This window comes from Podarcis filfolensis, assembly GCF_964270895.1.
Source record: "Podarcis filfolensis genome assembly, chromosome: 14".
In the NCBI taxonomy this organism is placed as follows: Eukaryota; Metazoa; Chordata; class Lepidosauria; order Squamata; family Lacertidae; genus Podarcis; species Podarcis filfolensis.
In genome coordinates this window covers 50,973,372-50,990,329 of record NC_139616.1, presented here as the reverse complement: position 1 = coordinate 50,990,329, position 16,958 = coordinate 50,973,372, and the positions used below count along the sequence as shown (strand labels likewise).

At 51.1% G+C, this 16,958-nt stretch overlaps 1 protein-coding gene across 2 annotated transcripts in view; it reads right to left on the bottom strand.

The window, feature by feature from the left end:
• Window positions 1-6,834: 6,834 nt before the first annotated feature.
• Window positions 6,835-16,958, bottom strand: part of SLC29A4 (solute carrier family 29 member 4) — a 30,296-nt gene continuing 20,172 nt past the window's right edge. The window contains exons 7-12 of one of the 2 annotated variants that reach the window (XR_014541505.1): window positions 13,278-13,546; window positions 12,742-12,880; window positions 11,899-12,086; window positions 9,893-10,133; window positions 8,663-9,015; window positions 6,835-8,595 (exon numbers count right to left, since the gene is read on the bottom strand). Coding sequence is in view for 1 of the 2 variants with exons in the window: in XM_083585747.1 (XP_083441873.1) it covers window positions 8,873-9,015; window positions 9,893-10,133; window positions 11,899-12,086; window positions 12,742-12,880; window positions 13,278-13,546 (980 nt within the window). In the remaining variant the exon portion in view is untranslated. Of the gene's footprint in view, window positions 9,016-9,892; window positions 10,134-11,898; window positions 12,087-12,741; window positions 12,881-13,277; window positions 13,547-16,958 lie in introns of both variants that reach the window. The other variant, XM_083585747.1, reaches the window with a different exon arrangement.

Genomic DNA, 16,958 nt, shown 5'->3' with positions numbered 1-16,958 from the left:
TTTATGTGAATGTTAAATAGAAAGCACTTAACTGCCCATTGCCTTCTATGGAACACAAGGATATTTTGCAGACAATCGAGAGGAAAGGAGCCAGGTTTTTTGTCCCTTTCTCCCCCCCTGTTGTTTTATGTTTTCGATTCGCACCCCCCCTTTTTTGCATTCTGTTTGTTGCCGAATTATGTGCGATGATCCTTTTTCATAAAAAAAGCAATTGAAAAACAAAACAAAAAAACAACCTGAGCTCTGCCTTTCTTTTGTCGTCTTGGTTTCCCCACTCCCTTTAAAAAAAATAAATGATTAGGGTGCGATCCTGTATTTGCTGAAGCCGAAGGAGCTGTTAAGATGGGGCAGAAGGCTCGTGGAGGTGGCTGCCCCACACTGAGAAAGAGGTCTGTTAAAAACCCCTGCGGAGAGGGTGGAAGGAGTTGGGTTTGGAGCAGGGGGGAACAGGATCCCAAACACCCACACGGTCCCAAGGACACGACAGAAATCCACACCCAGACAGGCTCTGGTTAAGGAATTCTTTTGGCTCCAACGGGAGCCAGAGAAAGGCTCTCGGTGGCGCCACGATGGGAATGCTCTCCCTTTATAGCTGGCAGCAGTAAACTCTTCTGAAGACCAGCTCCTGGAAACTGCAGGAGGGGAGACGGCTCCTATGCCAGGATCCTGCCTACGGGCATCCCTTTGGGGCAGCCAGTTGACCCCTGTGAGAACAGGATGCTGGGCAGCGGCCGCATCCACCAGGGCTGTTACGTTCTTATTGTGGGAACGTTCAGGGTGGCAGAAGAGGATATATTGTTTATTCATATCCTTCCTAATTTGCACTAGCAAGTTCCTTTATGTAGCGGAGTTTACATTTCCATTTTTACATGCACAGCAGATAGCTGGTTGCAGGCTCGTGTGAGCCTTTCACTATTCTACAATTCAGTCTGTCTCAGATTGAATCGTACGTTCCGGGTAAATTCCCCTGAATCCCTCTTAAAAGAAAAAAGACACAGCAATCTTATTCAAAGTCAATAAAAGAAGTTTACTCACATCAGTTCACAGTTGGATTCCGGAAGGCAGACTTCGTTACAAAGATGTACATGTGGGTCTACGCCATATGGGGGAATAATCCCAGTGCTTCTGCTAGCTGAGAGCTGGGAGAGCAGCCCTAGCTAAAAGCTGGTCAAATGAAGAAGGAAGTCAAAAAGAGAGAGAGGGAGGTTGCTGTGTAACTCGTCCTTTTGTTATGTTCCGTTGAGCGTCCAGAACTTGGGCGACTTGGGCCTCCATAACCTGTTCTGTTGAGCGTCCGTCTCGGCTGCGAGCAGCAGGACTGTTGTGGCATCCAGTCCGCTTCCACTGTGCCAACCTGCTTCTATAGCAGAGTATCTTGCGCAGCGGTGCCTGTGTGGAAGGAATCTCAGCCATGCAGTAAAACTCTCGTACAACAGCTGCTTCTATTCTATGAAGCTTTATTGTACAGCAGCAAAACAACAACGAAGGCATGATGCTCCTCCTGTCGCAGCCAAAACAGAAAGTAAAACTGTTCACATAACAAAGTACAACACCCGTATGCAAACACATCCCAGTGACAGGACGTTATTTCCCTTGAGCTGTTAACCCTGTAAGCTCTGGGTATCCTCACATGTTACCTGGACAGGTTAGGTCACGCCCACCTATCACATGCAAGAGGAAGGATGTTCCAGCCAGGAGGAACAGGAAGTTTTGACTGGCTGGACCAAACATTCCCTCGCATGTCTTCTCTAGCATTACAAGGAATGTTGTACTTGACTGCCTTGGATCACATCCCACACTTACAAAGGGTGGTATCTCTCCTCTCCCGCTTTTCCTGCCTCCTTCCGTTCTGAGCTGGTGATGGCTTGGCTGCTGCAGAGCTGACAGCATCCTGTTCTCTCAGTGCCTGCGGGATCTGAGTGCAAGAGCCTCTCCCCTCTTGTGGGATTTGGAAGCATGTCTGGCTCTGGAGCCCTCATGGCTAGTAGCCGTTCAGAGTCCTCTTCTCCACGCCCAGCCCTCTTTTAAAGCCATCCAGATTGGTGACCATTACTGCCTCTTGTGGCAAGGAGTTCCAGAGGTTGTGCGCTGCTGCCACCACCAGTCTCATAAAGTTGAAAGAAAAAAGCAAAAGACCCATTGGATCAGTTCATGCATAAGGTCCGTACATGTATAAGTGTCTATTCCACCTGTCTGTTCATAGAGTCCAATAATCCACATGAAGAGTTGTTACAGTTCCACAGAATGCTTTCACAAAGTCTAAGACAAGGATTTCCGGAATATTAGCCTTGTTTCACCATCCTAGGCTTCATCAATATTACAGGCTCATATGTAATGTACACTGCAACCCCACAGTCATACCTCATGTTCCGTTTGCTTCAGGTGGTGCGTTTTCAGGTTGCGTCCCGCTGCGACCCGGAAGTACTGGAAAGGGTTACTTCCAGGTTTCACCGCTCGGACATGTGCAGATGCACAAAAATGACGTCGTGCATGCGCAGAAGCGGCAAATCGTGACCCGTGCACACGCAGACGCGGGTTGCGTTCTGCTCATGTTGCGAACGGTCCTCCGGAACGGATCCCGTTCGCAGCCAGAGGTACCACTGTACTATGCTATAAGATCCACTATCCTGTAACATTACATATGAGCCTGTACTACTGATGAAGCCTAGGATGGCGAAACAAGGCTAATATTTTAGACTCTCTGAAAGGATTCTGTGGAAATGTAACAACCCTTCATGTGGATTATTGGGCTCTATGAACAGACAGGTGGGATAGACATACATGTATGGACCTTATGCATGAACTGAACCACTGACTCTTCTGCTTTTCTCGTTGGACTTTATGAGACTTCTGTTGAAATCTACAATTTGATACGATGAATTGTATACCTTATTTATTCAAAAGTACATCCGCTTACGCCTTGTGTGTTTATTGACTGTGCTTCACGTAACCAGAGGTTTGTTGTTGTTTTGCTGCTGCCACCATCAGCAGAGCTTTGGGGCAAAGGAGCCATGAATTCCTAGCCGTACGATGGCCCGGCGCGTGTGCCCTCCTGCCTCACAGCCCTGTTTGCCCTGAGAGTGGCCAGGTAGAGAATCCAGAGTTTCTATACATGAAACGAGTTTTGTCCCTTTTGAATCCTGGCTGGGGCTGTTGTGTTCAGAGGCCTGGCTGGCCCTCAGCCTGCTTCCCCCCATACCTCCCCCCACCCCGCTAAGGGTTACGGCGCAAATGAGCCAAGCAGCCTGGAAGCAAGGAATAAAAGGCCACCTCTCCACAGTGTTGTGTGTGTGGAGAAACCCCACAGTTCACCCTGGCAGTTCCTGCAAAATGTGCTCCCAGCATGAGTATTTGAGCCACACCATGTCTGCTGCATCTGTTCACAATCCAGCCCACTGCGGCAACGCCGCCTTGTTTTGTGCAGCGACCCCCTTTTTCCAAGTGGGGAAGCCAGGCTGGGAGTGGGGGTAATGTTGGCTATTTGGAGGGGCGAAAGCAAATTTCAAGGAGAGATGTAAAAGGCAATGTGATGGCCTGGGACTCTGAGCCAGACGAATCTCAGTCTACATGGGATCCTTTGCCTCAGGCGGCATCTGAACCAAGTCTGGGGCCTGATTCTGAAGAGTCCCAGTCTGCACAGGTTCCCCTGCAACAAGCACCAGCTGGGCCGAGTCCGGGCCCTGAGCCTGCCCTGGCTCCAGATGCGGGGATTACCTCGTTGCCTTCAGCTGGGCCATCACTTACAGCTGCTCCACTACCGGTTTCGTCAGGAGAGGCTGAGTCTAGTAACCCACTGGGTCTAGTAACCCACTGACGTCTCCCGAGCTACAGAGACTAAGGTCTGTGAGAAGGAGAGACCTGAGTACTCGCAGGAGGAGTGCTCGCCTTCGGGCAAGACAGGGAGGTGAGTCGCTGGGGGATCAGGACCGGCCGCTACCCCGACAGAGATAAAAGGCTGTTGGACCCCGCCCCAGGTTGCGGGAGCAACGTTGCTGTTTGCCAGAACCTGCCTGTGATCCTGTGCCTGACCTTGCCTGGTTTCCTGCCTCATGTCCTGCCTTGGCCCTGTCGGACTGACTCCTTGCGGAACCCTTGGATTCGGGACCAGACCTGGACCTCGTTACTCGGGTTACCCCCGGGCCCAGCACAGGCAAGGGCACTTTCCTACCTCCTTCCCACTGTCTTTAGTTGGCCAAAATATGCCCCAACTCTCAAAAGGCTGTATCATCATCATCATCCTGGGGAATAAAAGGTGTTCGGAGGAAGGAGCTGGCAGGGGGCAGCGAATACCCCCCCCCCCTTGAAATTCACCCTATCCTGAAATTGCTCCAATAACCTTTCAGATTACAATAATCCAATGAGCTCAATGTGGAGCTGCCCTGGAGGACAACATGGAAGCTTTGACTGGTCCCATAAATCTGGCTGGGCTTCCCTTTACAGTTCATATATCCCCCGTTTTCAAACGGCTTCCCTGGTTTCCAGTTTGTTTCTGGACCCAATACAAGGTGCTGATGGCGATGTTTGAAGCCCTGAAGGACTCTGACCCCAAAGACCTGCAAGGTTGCCTACTTCCCTACAGACCTTCTCAGGTGCTGAGATTGGCAGAGGGGGCCCTCTTGGTTGTTCCTCCATCCTCAAAGGCTTTGGGGGGGGGGCCGAAGGGGAGAAGGCCTTCTCTGTGGTGGCCCCTGAGTTGTGGGACTGCCTTCTCACAGAGGAGTGCCTGGTGCCTTCTGGAGAAGGCAGAAGACACACCTCTTGATAGCCTTTGACATTTCAAGTGTCTCTTTTTAGGACGTACCTTATTGGGGGGGAGATTCTAGCTTGCTTTAAATGTTTATATATATGCCCCAGGAGCTTAGGGTTTGTAAATAATTACTCTCTTTTATTACAGAGGTGATTTAATTTTGCCCTGCCTTAGATTACCAAAGACTTTCTTTGAATTGGCTCAAATGTTAAATTTGATAGATATATGGAGAGTAAGAAATCTGTTTGATAAACAGTTCACTTACTATTCTCATGTGTATTATAGCAGTTCAAGAATAGACTCTTTATGGATCTCTGCAGATTCAGGCAGAACTTTTTGGTCCTGTTGAAAAGCACGCCCCAAACTTTGGTCTTCCTTTGGTGTGTGTCCTTCCCTTCTGCAAAAAACAACCACCCTGTTTGTCAATCTTTTCGAAACATCACAAGTTTGGGTTGGGGGTTAGGTGTGAAGGGTATCTTATACCATCGCCCGATCTTTAAAGGGACATCCACAAGCTCTGCCGCTTTGGCAAGAAACATCACAGTACCGAAACAGGAAGAGTGAACCAGAATCATCAGTGAGTACATTATGCCAAGGTGTGTCTTCCAGCTGCAGTGCCCACTGGCGCAGCTGTGTGGTGGAGGCCCAGCCCTGCTAGGCAGGTGGGCAGCTGCTTCTGAGTCCACACACCTGTATGAAGCCTTTTGCTCCACATCCACAGCAGACTTTTCTCCACTGCCGGCTGAGCAAGCTCCGAGTGGTGGCGGCTAAGTTCCCAGTTCCCGACACCTCCTTCCCAAGCAGCACCCACTAGGAGACACTGGGCTATGGGTGCCTGCAACGTCGCCATCTGGTGGTTAAAGGGCTACAGCCTCCTCCATTCTTCCTTGCAGGCCAGTCTGGTGTGTAATTTGCACAACTTTTGCCTGCTTAGAAACCCCTTTCCAAGGCACTTGCAGATAAAATGCACATGTATTTTTTTGTTTCTCTGCACTGCACCCACCTGCATGCATACTTGGGGCTGCATATTCAGAGGGGGGCTGAGTGGTTCATCGGAACATAGAAAGCTTTATACAGACCCCCCTGGTCCATCGAGCTCAGCATTGTCTGCACTGCAGGATTTCAGGTATAAGTCTCTCCCAACCCTACCTGCGACCTGCTTGCAAGGAAGACCGTCTGCCGCTGAGCTGCAGGTCTTCCTGGTCAAACCCAAACTGCCCTCTCACATGGGCGGGGAACCTGCTGGCATCCCAATGTTGTGGGAGTCCCGCCAGGCCAACTCGGCATGGCTGGCTGGATCTGGAAGGCCACAAGGTCCCTGCCCCCCAGCCCCTTGGCATCGACATGACCTGTCCAGCATCCAGCCAATCCTCCTGTGGTAAACTTACAAAATGCACTTTAGGGGCTGAGTCAGGCTACTGCCCCATGGTGCTCAGGATCGCTTTTCTGTTGACAGCTCTCCAATTATCCTGCCTCGCTCCCTGCAAGACCCAACGCCTGTGCTGGCAAGAAGTAGCCGTGGGCCCTTTGCTGCCCCCAGAGCAGGTGTCTTGCCCCTTGCCCCTCGCCAGAATCCTAAAAGGAGCAACCGGGATGCTTCTTTCTGGCAGAGGTCTTTGACAGTCCTGTCTGTTCTACCACTGTGCGATGACCTTTCACCATGAAAACGAAAACGCCCAGATCAGACCAGAAGTCCTGTAAGCAATGCCTGGGTCCTCCTCCTTTTCGTTTATTTCTTTCAAGTGCTGCAGTGGGGCTGGTTGGGGGAATCGACAAAACACACAGGTTTCTGGTAGCAGAAAAGAAACATGGCTGGAGATTAATCTTAGGTGGTGGGGGAATTCAACAGGAGCCTTTGAAATGCACGGGGATTGTTGGTCCAGATGGACGGGATATAAATGATAAAATTGTCGTTGTTTGCACAGAGAGGGGTAGTGCTTAGAGTGTCAGATGTGGGTGACACCAGGGTTCAAATCCCCACTTCCTATGTGTTGAGGGCACCTCTGCAGGAAGAACGAAGTCTGCACACCCCCAGTTTGATGCTCCACCAACCCTCCTTGAGACAGAAAAACTGAACTGCAAGTGCATTTTCTTTAGGGGGGACATACCCAACCCAACAGTTTTATTTGTCAGCAAAGACACATGCACACGCCACACGCACACAAGACTTCACAACGCCCTGCCCTCCTCGAAGAACCTGTTCCGTGGCCCGGCCCGTGGCTCTCGTGGGTGCAGGCCACGGAGGGCTGGCTGTGTTGAACAAGAGACACACATAGCTGGGTGCGAGGGGGGAGCTGGCAACGGTGTCCGGGCTGCAGCGCTTCAATGAGGGTGTGCCACGCTAACCGGATTAGCAAAACCGGTGCCACGCCGAGTGCAGAAATGAGGCCGACAGCGAGACTTTGGGGGCCGGGGAGGGGGGGGGGATTTGCACATATGGGAGAAAGAGACAAAAACAGACCTTTGGCAGAAGACACAGAAATGTGGGAGCCTAGTGGGCGAAATGGGCAATCTGCATCTTGGACATTCTCGGTGTGAAAAGCAAGCCCGCTATTAGCAGCTAGCCGGCTTCAGAGAGGCTGTCCGCTATCATGATGGCGCTGCACCCGGAGATACAAGTTTGGTGCTTCTACAAAGCAAGGAGATCCGTCCCGACTTGTGCAGAGATACAATTCGTGCAGCTCTGCTTTTGGCAAGCTCATTTTGGAGACAGCCCAATGGACAGAAGAGGCCTTGGGAATGAAACTGTCCACCTGGGTGCAGGATCAGAAGGTTTTTGGGGTGTAGCTTGTTCGCTTCCTCAATAAAAAGGCATGGGGGAGATACAGAACCACTAACTTGCTTCTCCCATCCCTTAATACTTTGGAGTAAAGATTCCTAAAACTCTTAGGACCAGATAATTTATCCATGCGACCTTTCTGGCCCACCGAGAGATGACAGCCAATTTATACATCCGGCAGGGCAGTCTTTGCTTTAGAAACTTGTGGAGGTGGGAAATCTCCTGTTAGAATTCTCAGTATAACTGCCCTGCACTTAGAAAGGTAGCAAGTAAGGCCTTTTTTCATCCAGAACTCCCTGGAACTCAGTTCCAGCCCCTCTCGGGTTGGCACCATTGCCATTATAAGAGAACAAGGGTGAGTTCCAGCACCTCTTTTTCTAGAAAAATTGCGCTGGTAGCAAGTCAGGGAGAAGACCCAACTAGGCCCTTCAACATGCTAGCTTTCTATGTGAAGGGAGTTGTTGATTCTGAACTGAATATTATTCAAATTAAAAAAAACGCTCCCCTGCAGCCTTGCGCAGTGTGATCCAGACAAAGCCAAACCACACACTTACTCTCCTCTGCAGCGTAAAAGCAGTGCGCCTGTTAATTTCGATTGGACAAGTCTCACGACAGGACAAAATTTACGACGACCGGACCAATCAGCTTCAGGGAGGAAAGGCTGGTGTGTGAACAAGCTGCCTTGGGGTTCCTGCCTCCACCCCGGTCGAAGCCCCCTCCAAAGTCAGGGGGGACAAAGCCATATCCCTCCCCACTTTGGGGCAAAGCCGAACCCTTTCTGAATCCCCTTCCTCACAAATTCACAAATTCACAGAAGCCGGGCCGCCCCCAAGCCCAGCGAGCGGCAGGGTGGCGGGAGAACTTGCATCGGGGTGGAAGGTGTTCCTCCTACCCCCGAGGAAAGGGGCCAGATGGGAGCAGGGATCTGGCCCCTGGGAGAATTATCCTGCACCAAAGAGTAAGAGCTGATTGACACTGGAATGGAGTTCCTCAGAAGGCAGTGGACTCTGTTTCTGTGGAGGTTTTTTTTTTGGATGGCCGCTTGTTGGGGACCCCTCAGTTCCAGCTCCTGCATTTTAGGGGGTTGGGATGGATGACCCCTGAGGGTCCCAACCCAATTCCAACAATCCTTGCACAGGAGAGCTTCCCTGCTGCTGGTCCTTCCCCTTCTCAGCTGGAGCGAGGAAGATGGTCGTTTGGCATTTCCCAACACGGTCCGGCGGCTGCTCCTGCAGAACAGCAGCCTTGCGGGAGACCCCTCCTCTCTCTCTCTCCCCCTCCCCACCTCGCCTGGGACCCTGCCAGTCGGAGGAGGAAGCGGAGGCGGCCCTGGGGGGAACCTCCGCTCAGTACCCTGGTGTGATGGAGCTGTTGTAGGTCTCAGTGCGGAAGCAGGTGCTGTGGGACAGGCTCGTGAGGCTGTAAGCGAAATAGGCCACGGCCGAGCCCAGAGTCAAGCCCGACATGTAGGAGACAGTCATGGTGTTACCTGGGAAGGAGGGAAAGGAGACAAGGAGGGCAAAGGGTTAAACAGGGCAGCACCCCAAGAGTCATCTAGTCCAGCCCTGGGCAATGCAGGAGCCACAGCTAAAGCCTCACTGATGGATAGCCAGCCCAAAAAACGTTAACAATTATTATTACAGTGGTACCTTGGTTCTTGGGAGAAAAGCAATGACAAAACCTAGACAGCATCTTAAAAAGCAGAGACATCACCTTGCCAACAAAGCTCCGTATAGTTAAAGCTATTTAACTATAGTGACGTATGGAAGTGAGAGCTGGACCATAAAGAAGGCTGATTGCCGAAGAATTGATGCTTTTGAATTATGGTGCTGGAGGAGACTCTTGAGAGTCCCATGGACTGCAAGAAGATCCAACCTATCCATTCTGAAGGAAATCAGCCCTGAATGCTCACTGGAAGGACAGATCCTGAAGCTGAGGCTCCAAGACTTTGGCCACCTCATGAGAAGAGAAGACTCCCTGGAAAAGACCCTGATGTTGGGAAAGATGGAGGGCACAACCCGGAAGCAAGTGGAAAAAGACAGGGAAACATCAAACATTAAAAACACCCTTTTACAGGGCTGCCTTCAGATGTCTTCTAAAAGCACTCAATTTCTGTAAGAACTTCCCAAGAATTGGCATCGTTCTCTAATGAAAAAATGGCTCTGGAGTGATCTGGAAGCAAATGCCATCGAGTAACAGCCGAAATGGATGAACCTTCGCTCCATGGCGATCCCTGCCACCTACGAGCCCTCTCTCGGTGCAATGGGACCCAGGTGCAAATCTTCCCTTTGTGGATACTCTGCCAGCCCCTTCCTCCATGACGACCCCCCTGCAGGGCAGGGCAGCCGGCTCCCCACCCCACTTACCTGCTAGCTCCCGCTGCTCAGGGCTCACTTTGCCTGCCGCCAGGATCATGGGCACGCTGCCAAAGTAGCCGTTGGTGATGCCCATCAGGAGGGAGAAGATGCAAGGCCAGGCCGGGTGGCCAAAGGTGGGCTTCCCATTGGGGTAGACACACATGATGAAGAGCGGAATGAAGACGACCCTCAGGCAGGAATAGATGAGGAGGTGTGTGCCCCTCCAGTCGTAAGGCAAGGCAGCCAAGATCTGGAAGGGCAAAGAGGAAGGCGCTGTATCAAGCAGTTGGTCCCTTACCCTTCCCGCCCCGATCTGGCCACAGTGATCCACACAACGGATCACCTCCAGGCTTGATTATGTTGGCTATTTGCAGATTAGCTGTGCTGCAGAAAGCATGCTGGGGAGACCACGTATTCAAGAAATGCAAAATAACTTTTGCTAGGTTTTAATAACAAAACAAAAAACTCCTTTTACACTAAATTACAATATATCCATAAGCATGACCCATCCACCAGGGTACCAAGAGAGCTACATACTGCTCTTCATATACCATACCCAACAGCTTAATTACCACATCTTAACAGCACCTGCTATACTGCTTCACAGCTGTAAAACCAGGTCATGTTATTTGCTCTGGGCGTTAAAGACATACATATCTTGTGAAACAATAATGAACCTTCAAATTTAAAGAGACCATTCGACAGATTATTGTAACCCGCTCTACTCGGGACTGCCTTTGAAGCTGACCCAGAAACTCCAGCAGGTGCAGAATGCTGCGGCGAGACTCCTTACGGGGTCCTTGCCGTGGGATCACATTCATCCAGTGCTTTACCAACTGCACTGGTTCCCGGTGGAGTACAGGGTCAGGTTTAAGTTGCTGGTTTTGACCTTTAAAGCCCTATGCAGCCTAGGACCCACATACCTACGGGACTGCCTCTCCTGGTATGCCCCACTTTAGGTCCACAAATGACAACACTTTGGAGGTCCCAAGTTGCAAGGTGGTTAGATTGGTCTCAACTAGGGCCAGGGCCTTTTCAGTACTGGCCTCGACTTGGTGGAACGCTCTATCACAAGAGACCGGGGCCCTGTGGGACTTGACATCTTTCCGCAGGGCCTGCAAGACAGAGCTGTTCCGCCTGGCCTTTGGTTTGGACTCAGTCTGACCCTTATGTTTCCCTCCCCTTACGGTTTTGATCTATGGGCTACTTTTAAAATGATGCTGCATTTTAAATTACATTTTAACCTGTATTTTAAATTGGGTTTTTTTCTATTATGTTTTTACTTGGAGAAAAAGGTGGCGCGTGAATGGAGTAAATCAATCAGGCATAGGCAAACTCCGACCCTCCAGATGTTTGGGACTACAACTCCCATCATCCCTAGCTAACAGGACCAGTGGTCAGGGATGATGGGAAGTGTAGTCCCAAACATCTGGCGGGCCTGAAATAAATTACCGTATTTTTCGCTCCATAGGGCGCACTTATTTTTTGGGGGGGGGAATAAAGGGGAAAAAATTATTCCCCCCCCCCGAGCCCCAAAGAGCAAAGAAGCCATGACAGCGAGCGGGATGGATCCCGCTAGCTGTCCTGGCTTTGTTTTTAGCCTCGGGGCTGGGGGTCCGGGAGTGAAGGCGAGGTTGCGCAACCTCGCCATCGCTCCCGGAGCTTGCAGGGCTGGGGGCGGGGGAAGCCCGAGCTTCCCCCAACCCCAGCCCCCAGAACAGGCTGCTATCTGCAAGCCTTGGGAGCCCGGCGGGAACTCCTGCGGGCTCCCAAGGCTTGCGGATAGCTTCCTGAAGCCTGGAGAGCGAGAGGGGTCGGTGTGCACTGACCCCTCTCGCTCTCCAGGCTTCAGCGAAAGCCTGCACTTGCCCCATAGGATGCACACACATTTCCCCTTCATTTTTGGAGGGGAAAATGTGTGTCCTATAGGGCGAAAAATACGGTAACTCAAAATCCCTCTTCTCAGTGGGGTGCTGGGTACCTACTTCGGATGGTGGGGGGCAGCCAGTTCCTACCTTGCCCACAAAGTCTGAGAGGTTGAAGATGGCCATGATGAGAATGGGAAGCCACTCCCCGAGGGTGCAGTTCCGGATTTCCGACTCCAGTCCGGGGAAGAGGCACAGCGTGATGAAGTACGTCATCGCGATGGAGAGCATGTACGCCCAGATGACTCTCGAGACGATGTATCGGTGGAGCATCATGTCTGCAAAGGAGGGGCGGCAAAGGAGGTGGGGGTCGCGGTGTAACTGGGACTGAGGAGTTTGCACCCTTTTTACAAAGGGGCAGAGAGGGGTTTCCACAGCAGGGAACAACATCGTGGGGAAAGGCCAGGCAGCGGCTGAACCCACAAAGGTCTTGGGCACCTTTCTCCCCTGGAGGGATCAGAGGCGTAGCAAGGTCAGGTGGTACCTGCTGCAATATATATTTTTTGTCACACACACCCCATTGCAATTTTTGGGAACGTTGCCCAGAGTTGTTGAGCTGTTTTTGCTTGAGCTTTTTTGGGGGAAGGTTGCCCGAAGGTTACCCAGCGCCGCCAGCCAAGCATGAAAATCCGACCGCCGATCGCATAAAACTGCCCAACGGGGATGCGAGTGCCTCCCACAGGGGGGTATGAATGCCGTCCACTGGGGGGGGGGTGCCAGACTGATCGCTGGGTGTATTTGCACAATCAGCGGGCATATTTTCGTGCCAACGACTGCGCCAATCGCAAAAATCTGCCCACTGGGACTGTGAGCGCCACCATGCTGATCTGCCCGGGGAAATTTTGTCACCCCCCCCAAGGTCTGACACCCAAGGTGGACCACACCCCCCACTCACCCCTTGCGACGCCCCTGGGAGGGACCCCTCGCTCTTACCTCTGAAGCTTGGCCAGCTCCTCTGGAATTTGGCCCGAGGGACGTCAAATCTCACGTAGGTGCCTCCGCCGCCAGCCAGCTCCCCCTCCTGCCCAAAGGCTTCTGGGGGGGAGGCCTCTTGCCCACCCGACCGGTTCTCCTGAGAGAGCAAAAGGGGAGGAAACAACCAGCCTCAGCACCTGTTGGCCTTCAGGGAATCTGACCCCCCTCCCTCACAGCTTTCTGCCAGTAGCGGAAAGACAAGAAGCTCTTACCAAGGTCTTTAATTCAATATTCACAGAGAGAGAGAGACACGTAGAAATGACTAGGTGGAAAATAATCATACCATGGACAAAATTTCCTTATTGTGGCCAGATTTTTCTGCCGCTCAATATCATATAGGCGCTGTCTATTTAAACTATATGCTCAAGACACGGCTGTTTTTAAATTAAAAACAATGATCCGAATTTCCATATGCAATAGAGAAAAAGTGGTTCCATCCTGACACCCCCTGCCCAACTTGTGGGCTCACTTTGCACGGGGAAGGGGCCACTTACAAATCGGATGTCTTCAGCCGTGACGTCGTGGTGGACCCTGTACCCGGAACCGTGGCCCCCGGCCCCCCTGCACTCGGGGGGCCCCCTGTCCCGAGAGCGGGCCGTGTAGTACTTCACAAAGTGCGTCCGCTTCACCAGGAGGTGGAGGATGAAGCAGAGGAGCTCAAGGGTGATGGAGATGAAGAAGAAGATGATGGTGTTCTCCTTCTCGTCCGACAGGAGGAGTTTGGTGAAGATGCGGCTCAGCGAAATGATGACCCCGGCGGTGCCTGAGGAAGCGAGAGCAGAAAAGCTGGCGGTTATGATTATTGCTGTTACTAAATTTATATACCGCCCTATACCCTCAGGTCTCACAGGATAAAATTACGATAAAGGTAAAGGTAGGTAAAGGGACCCCTGACCATTAGGTCCAGTCGTGGCCGACTCTGGGGTTGCGGCACTCATCTTGCTTTACTGGCTGAGGGAGCCGGCGTACAGCTTCCGGGTCATGTGGCCAGCATGACTAAGCCGCCTCTGGCGAACCAGAGCAGCGCACGGAAACACCGTTTACCTTCCCACCGGAGCGGTACCTATTTATCTACTTGCACTTTGAGGTGCTTTCGAACTGCTATGTTGGCAAGAGCAGGGACCGAGCAACGGGAGCTCACCCCGTCGTGGGGATTTGAACCGCCGACCTTCTGATCAGCAAGCCCTAGGCTCTGTGGTTTATAAAAACACAAATACAGTGGTACCTCTGGTTGCGAATGGGATCCGATCCGGAGGCCCGTTCGCAACCTGAAAAGAACGCAACCCATGTCTGTGCGTCTGCGCATGTGCGGGTTACAATTTGCCACTTCTGCGCATGTGCATGATATCATTTTGCGCATGCGCAAGTGGCGAAACCCAGAAGTAACCCTTTCCGGTACTTCCTGGTCGCCACAGGACACAACCTGAAAATGCGCAACCTGAAGCAAACGTAACATGAGGTACGACTGTACAGTAAACCCTCGGGTTACGTTTCGCAACTTCGGGTTGCGAAAGCGGCAAACCCGGAAGTATTTTTCCGGGTTTCGCCGCTCACATGTGCGCAGAAGTGGCACCTCTGGATACAGATTTTTCAGGGTGCACACAGACCCCTGGAACAAATTAAATTCGTATCCAGAGGGTCCACTGTACACAAAATAAAAACAGAAACAACCAAACAACACCCAGACCCCAATTACTGCAAAGCAAAGGGTTGGACTAGACCCTCAGGGTCCAACTCCACAGGGTGGGATGTAATCCGCTGGTGCCGTCAAATGCAACATTCCTCATTTCCCTAGAGTGGGCACAGGCAAGGGGACATCCAGTCAGTGTAACTTCCTGGAGCATCTCCCCCGTACATGTGACCTGGGAGATGGGCTGACTCCATAAAGAGCCAAGTCATGCAGTCAGCTTCTCAGTCTGTTTTATCTTTCTATTGTCTTGCTCTGTCTTTTGCTGCCACGCTGCTTTCCTGCAGCCATTTTGTTATCTCAACATAATTTTGCTGTCTGCTGGCTCTCAGCCAGCAGCACCTGAGCTCAGTCTCCATATGAGATCAACTCACAGTTTCTTTGTGTAACTACCAAGCACATTGGTACCTCGGGTTACAGACGCTTCAGGTTACATACGCTTCAGGTTACAGACTCAGCTAACCCAGAAATAGTACCTCAGGTTAAGAACTTTGCTTCAGGATGAGAACAGAAATCGTGCTCCGACGGGGTGGCAGCAGCAGGAGGCCTCATTAGCTAAAGTGGTGCTTCAGGTTAAGAACAGTTTCAGGTTAAGAACGGACCTCCGGAACGAATTAAGTTCTTAACCTGAGGTACCACTGTAAATTCTGCCTTTCAGGGATCAAATTGTGAACTGAAATGTGAGTAAACTTTTTGTGACTTTACAGTGGGGCCTCCAGTTATGAACTTAATCCATTCCGGAGGTCCGTTCTTAAGCCGAAACCCCTCGTAACAGAAGGTGCGCTTTCGCTAATGGCACCTTCCGCTGCTGCTGTGCCACCGGCGCGCAACTTCCGCTTGCACCCCACGACAAAGTTCACAACCGGCAGCATCTACTTCTGGATTAGCAGAGCTCGTAACCCACAGCGTTCGCAAGGAGGATGGTACATAACACAAGGTTCCACTGTACTCAGAAAGACTCTCGTGTCTTTATTCTTTTAAGTGGGATTAAAGGGGACACCGGGAAATAATCTTAACTAAGAGATTCAAACAAATCTGCAAACTAGCTTCCAGGTATATTGAGGGGAATCTGCTCTGCTACATCACTTACTAGTGTGAGTGAAGGAAGGATAATACTTATTCAATATATCCTTTTTTACTATGCTTAACATTCCCACACACAGTTCTAGGAAGAAGGGGGAAGGAGGTGGGGAATACAGCAAGGGGACCCTGGCAACTCAGATGCAACCCTGAGCAGACCCGCAATCATTTAAAATAATTAAACATTAAGACAATCTCTCAGTGTCTGAATTGATCTATTAAAATAGCACAGCACCAGGGCTTTCATGAAAGCAGTCAGTTCCCCAAAGCCAGTTGGAACAATATGGTCTTCACCTGCTGACAGAAGGATGGCAAGAGTCTGGCTTCCCTAGGCAGGGAGTTTCAAAGTTGCCTGGGAGGAGCCACCACCGAGGAGGCCCTCTCCCGCCACCCCACCAAGTGGTCCTCTGAGGGTGGCAGGTGCATGAGGGAAGATAGTCCTTCTCAGGGTTTCTCAAACTTGGGTCTCCAGTTGATTTGGGGCTACAATTCCCATCATCCCTGACCACTGGTCCCGCTAGCTAGGAATGATGGGAGCTGTAGTCCAAAAACAGCTGGAGGGTCAAGTTTGGGGAACCCTGCTCTTTCTGATAGCCTGGACCTAAGCAGCGCAGGGCTTTACAGACCACAGCCAGCATTTTGAATTGTGCCTGGAAACAGACCAGTAGCCATTTATTCTATTCCATTTACAAATTACAAAATGCCTCAAAGCCAGGAACATCCTCTTCCCAATCTGCTTGGTTTGCCTTATTTAACCACAGCCCCAGAATCTAGATTTCCTTGGGGCCAAAATTTGGGTCAGCTGGGCTCAGAGGTTGACTCTTCTGCCGCAGGGCTGTGACGCTGTCGAGAACCAGCCCCGTAAGACGACCTCCCTCGTGAGACAGAGAAACGGCAGGCTTCCTAGCAGCCTGCTGCAGAAATCTAACAACCTTCCCCTCTTCTCCTGAGTTTCAGTTGATTAATCTTCCAGCTCAAGCTCATTATTAGTCAGATTAATACTGCACTACTGAGGAGCGTTTACTGCCCACGGAAATCAATGGCAGCTCCAGCAGCAGCTTCTCTGTATGAGAGAAATCTAGGAATCTACACTCACATACCTACAGAAGTGCAGCAGACGAAAATACCAATTCCTTCTCCTCTAGTAACTCATTGTTCATGGTAAGAAGAGCACTTACCATTCTAGTTCCTCCCTGGGGGAAGGCATTTGCCCCCCACAAAAAGCAGGGAAGTTTTTAGGGAGCAAAATTGTATTGTGTTTTTTAATTTTTGTTGTCGTCGTTGGGAGCTGCCCAGAGTGGCTGGGGAAACCCAGTTGAATGGGTGGCATATAATTAAAGTATTATTATTATTATTATTATTATTATTATTATTATTAGGAGCGAGGGAGAGTGATTTTGATCAGGGA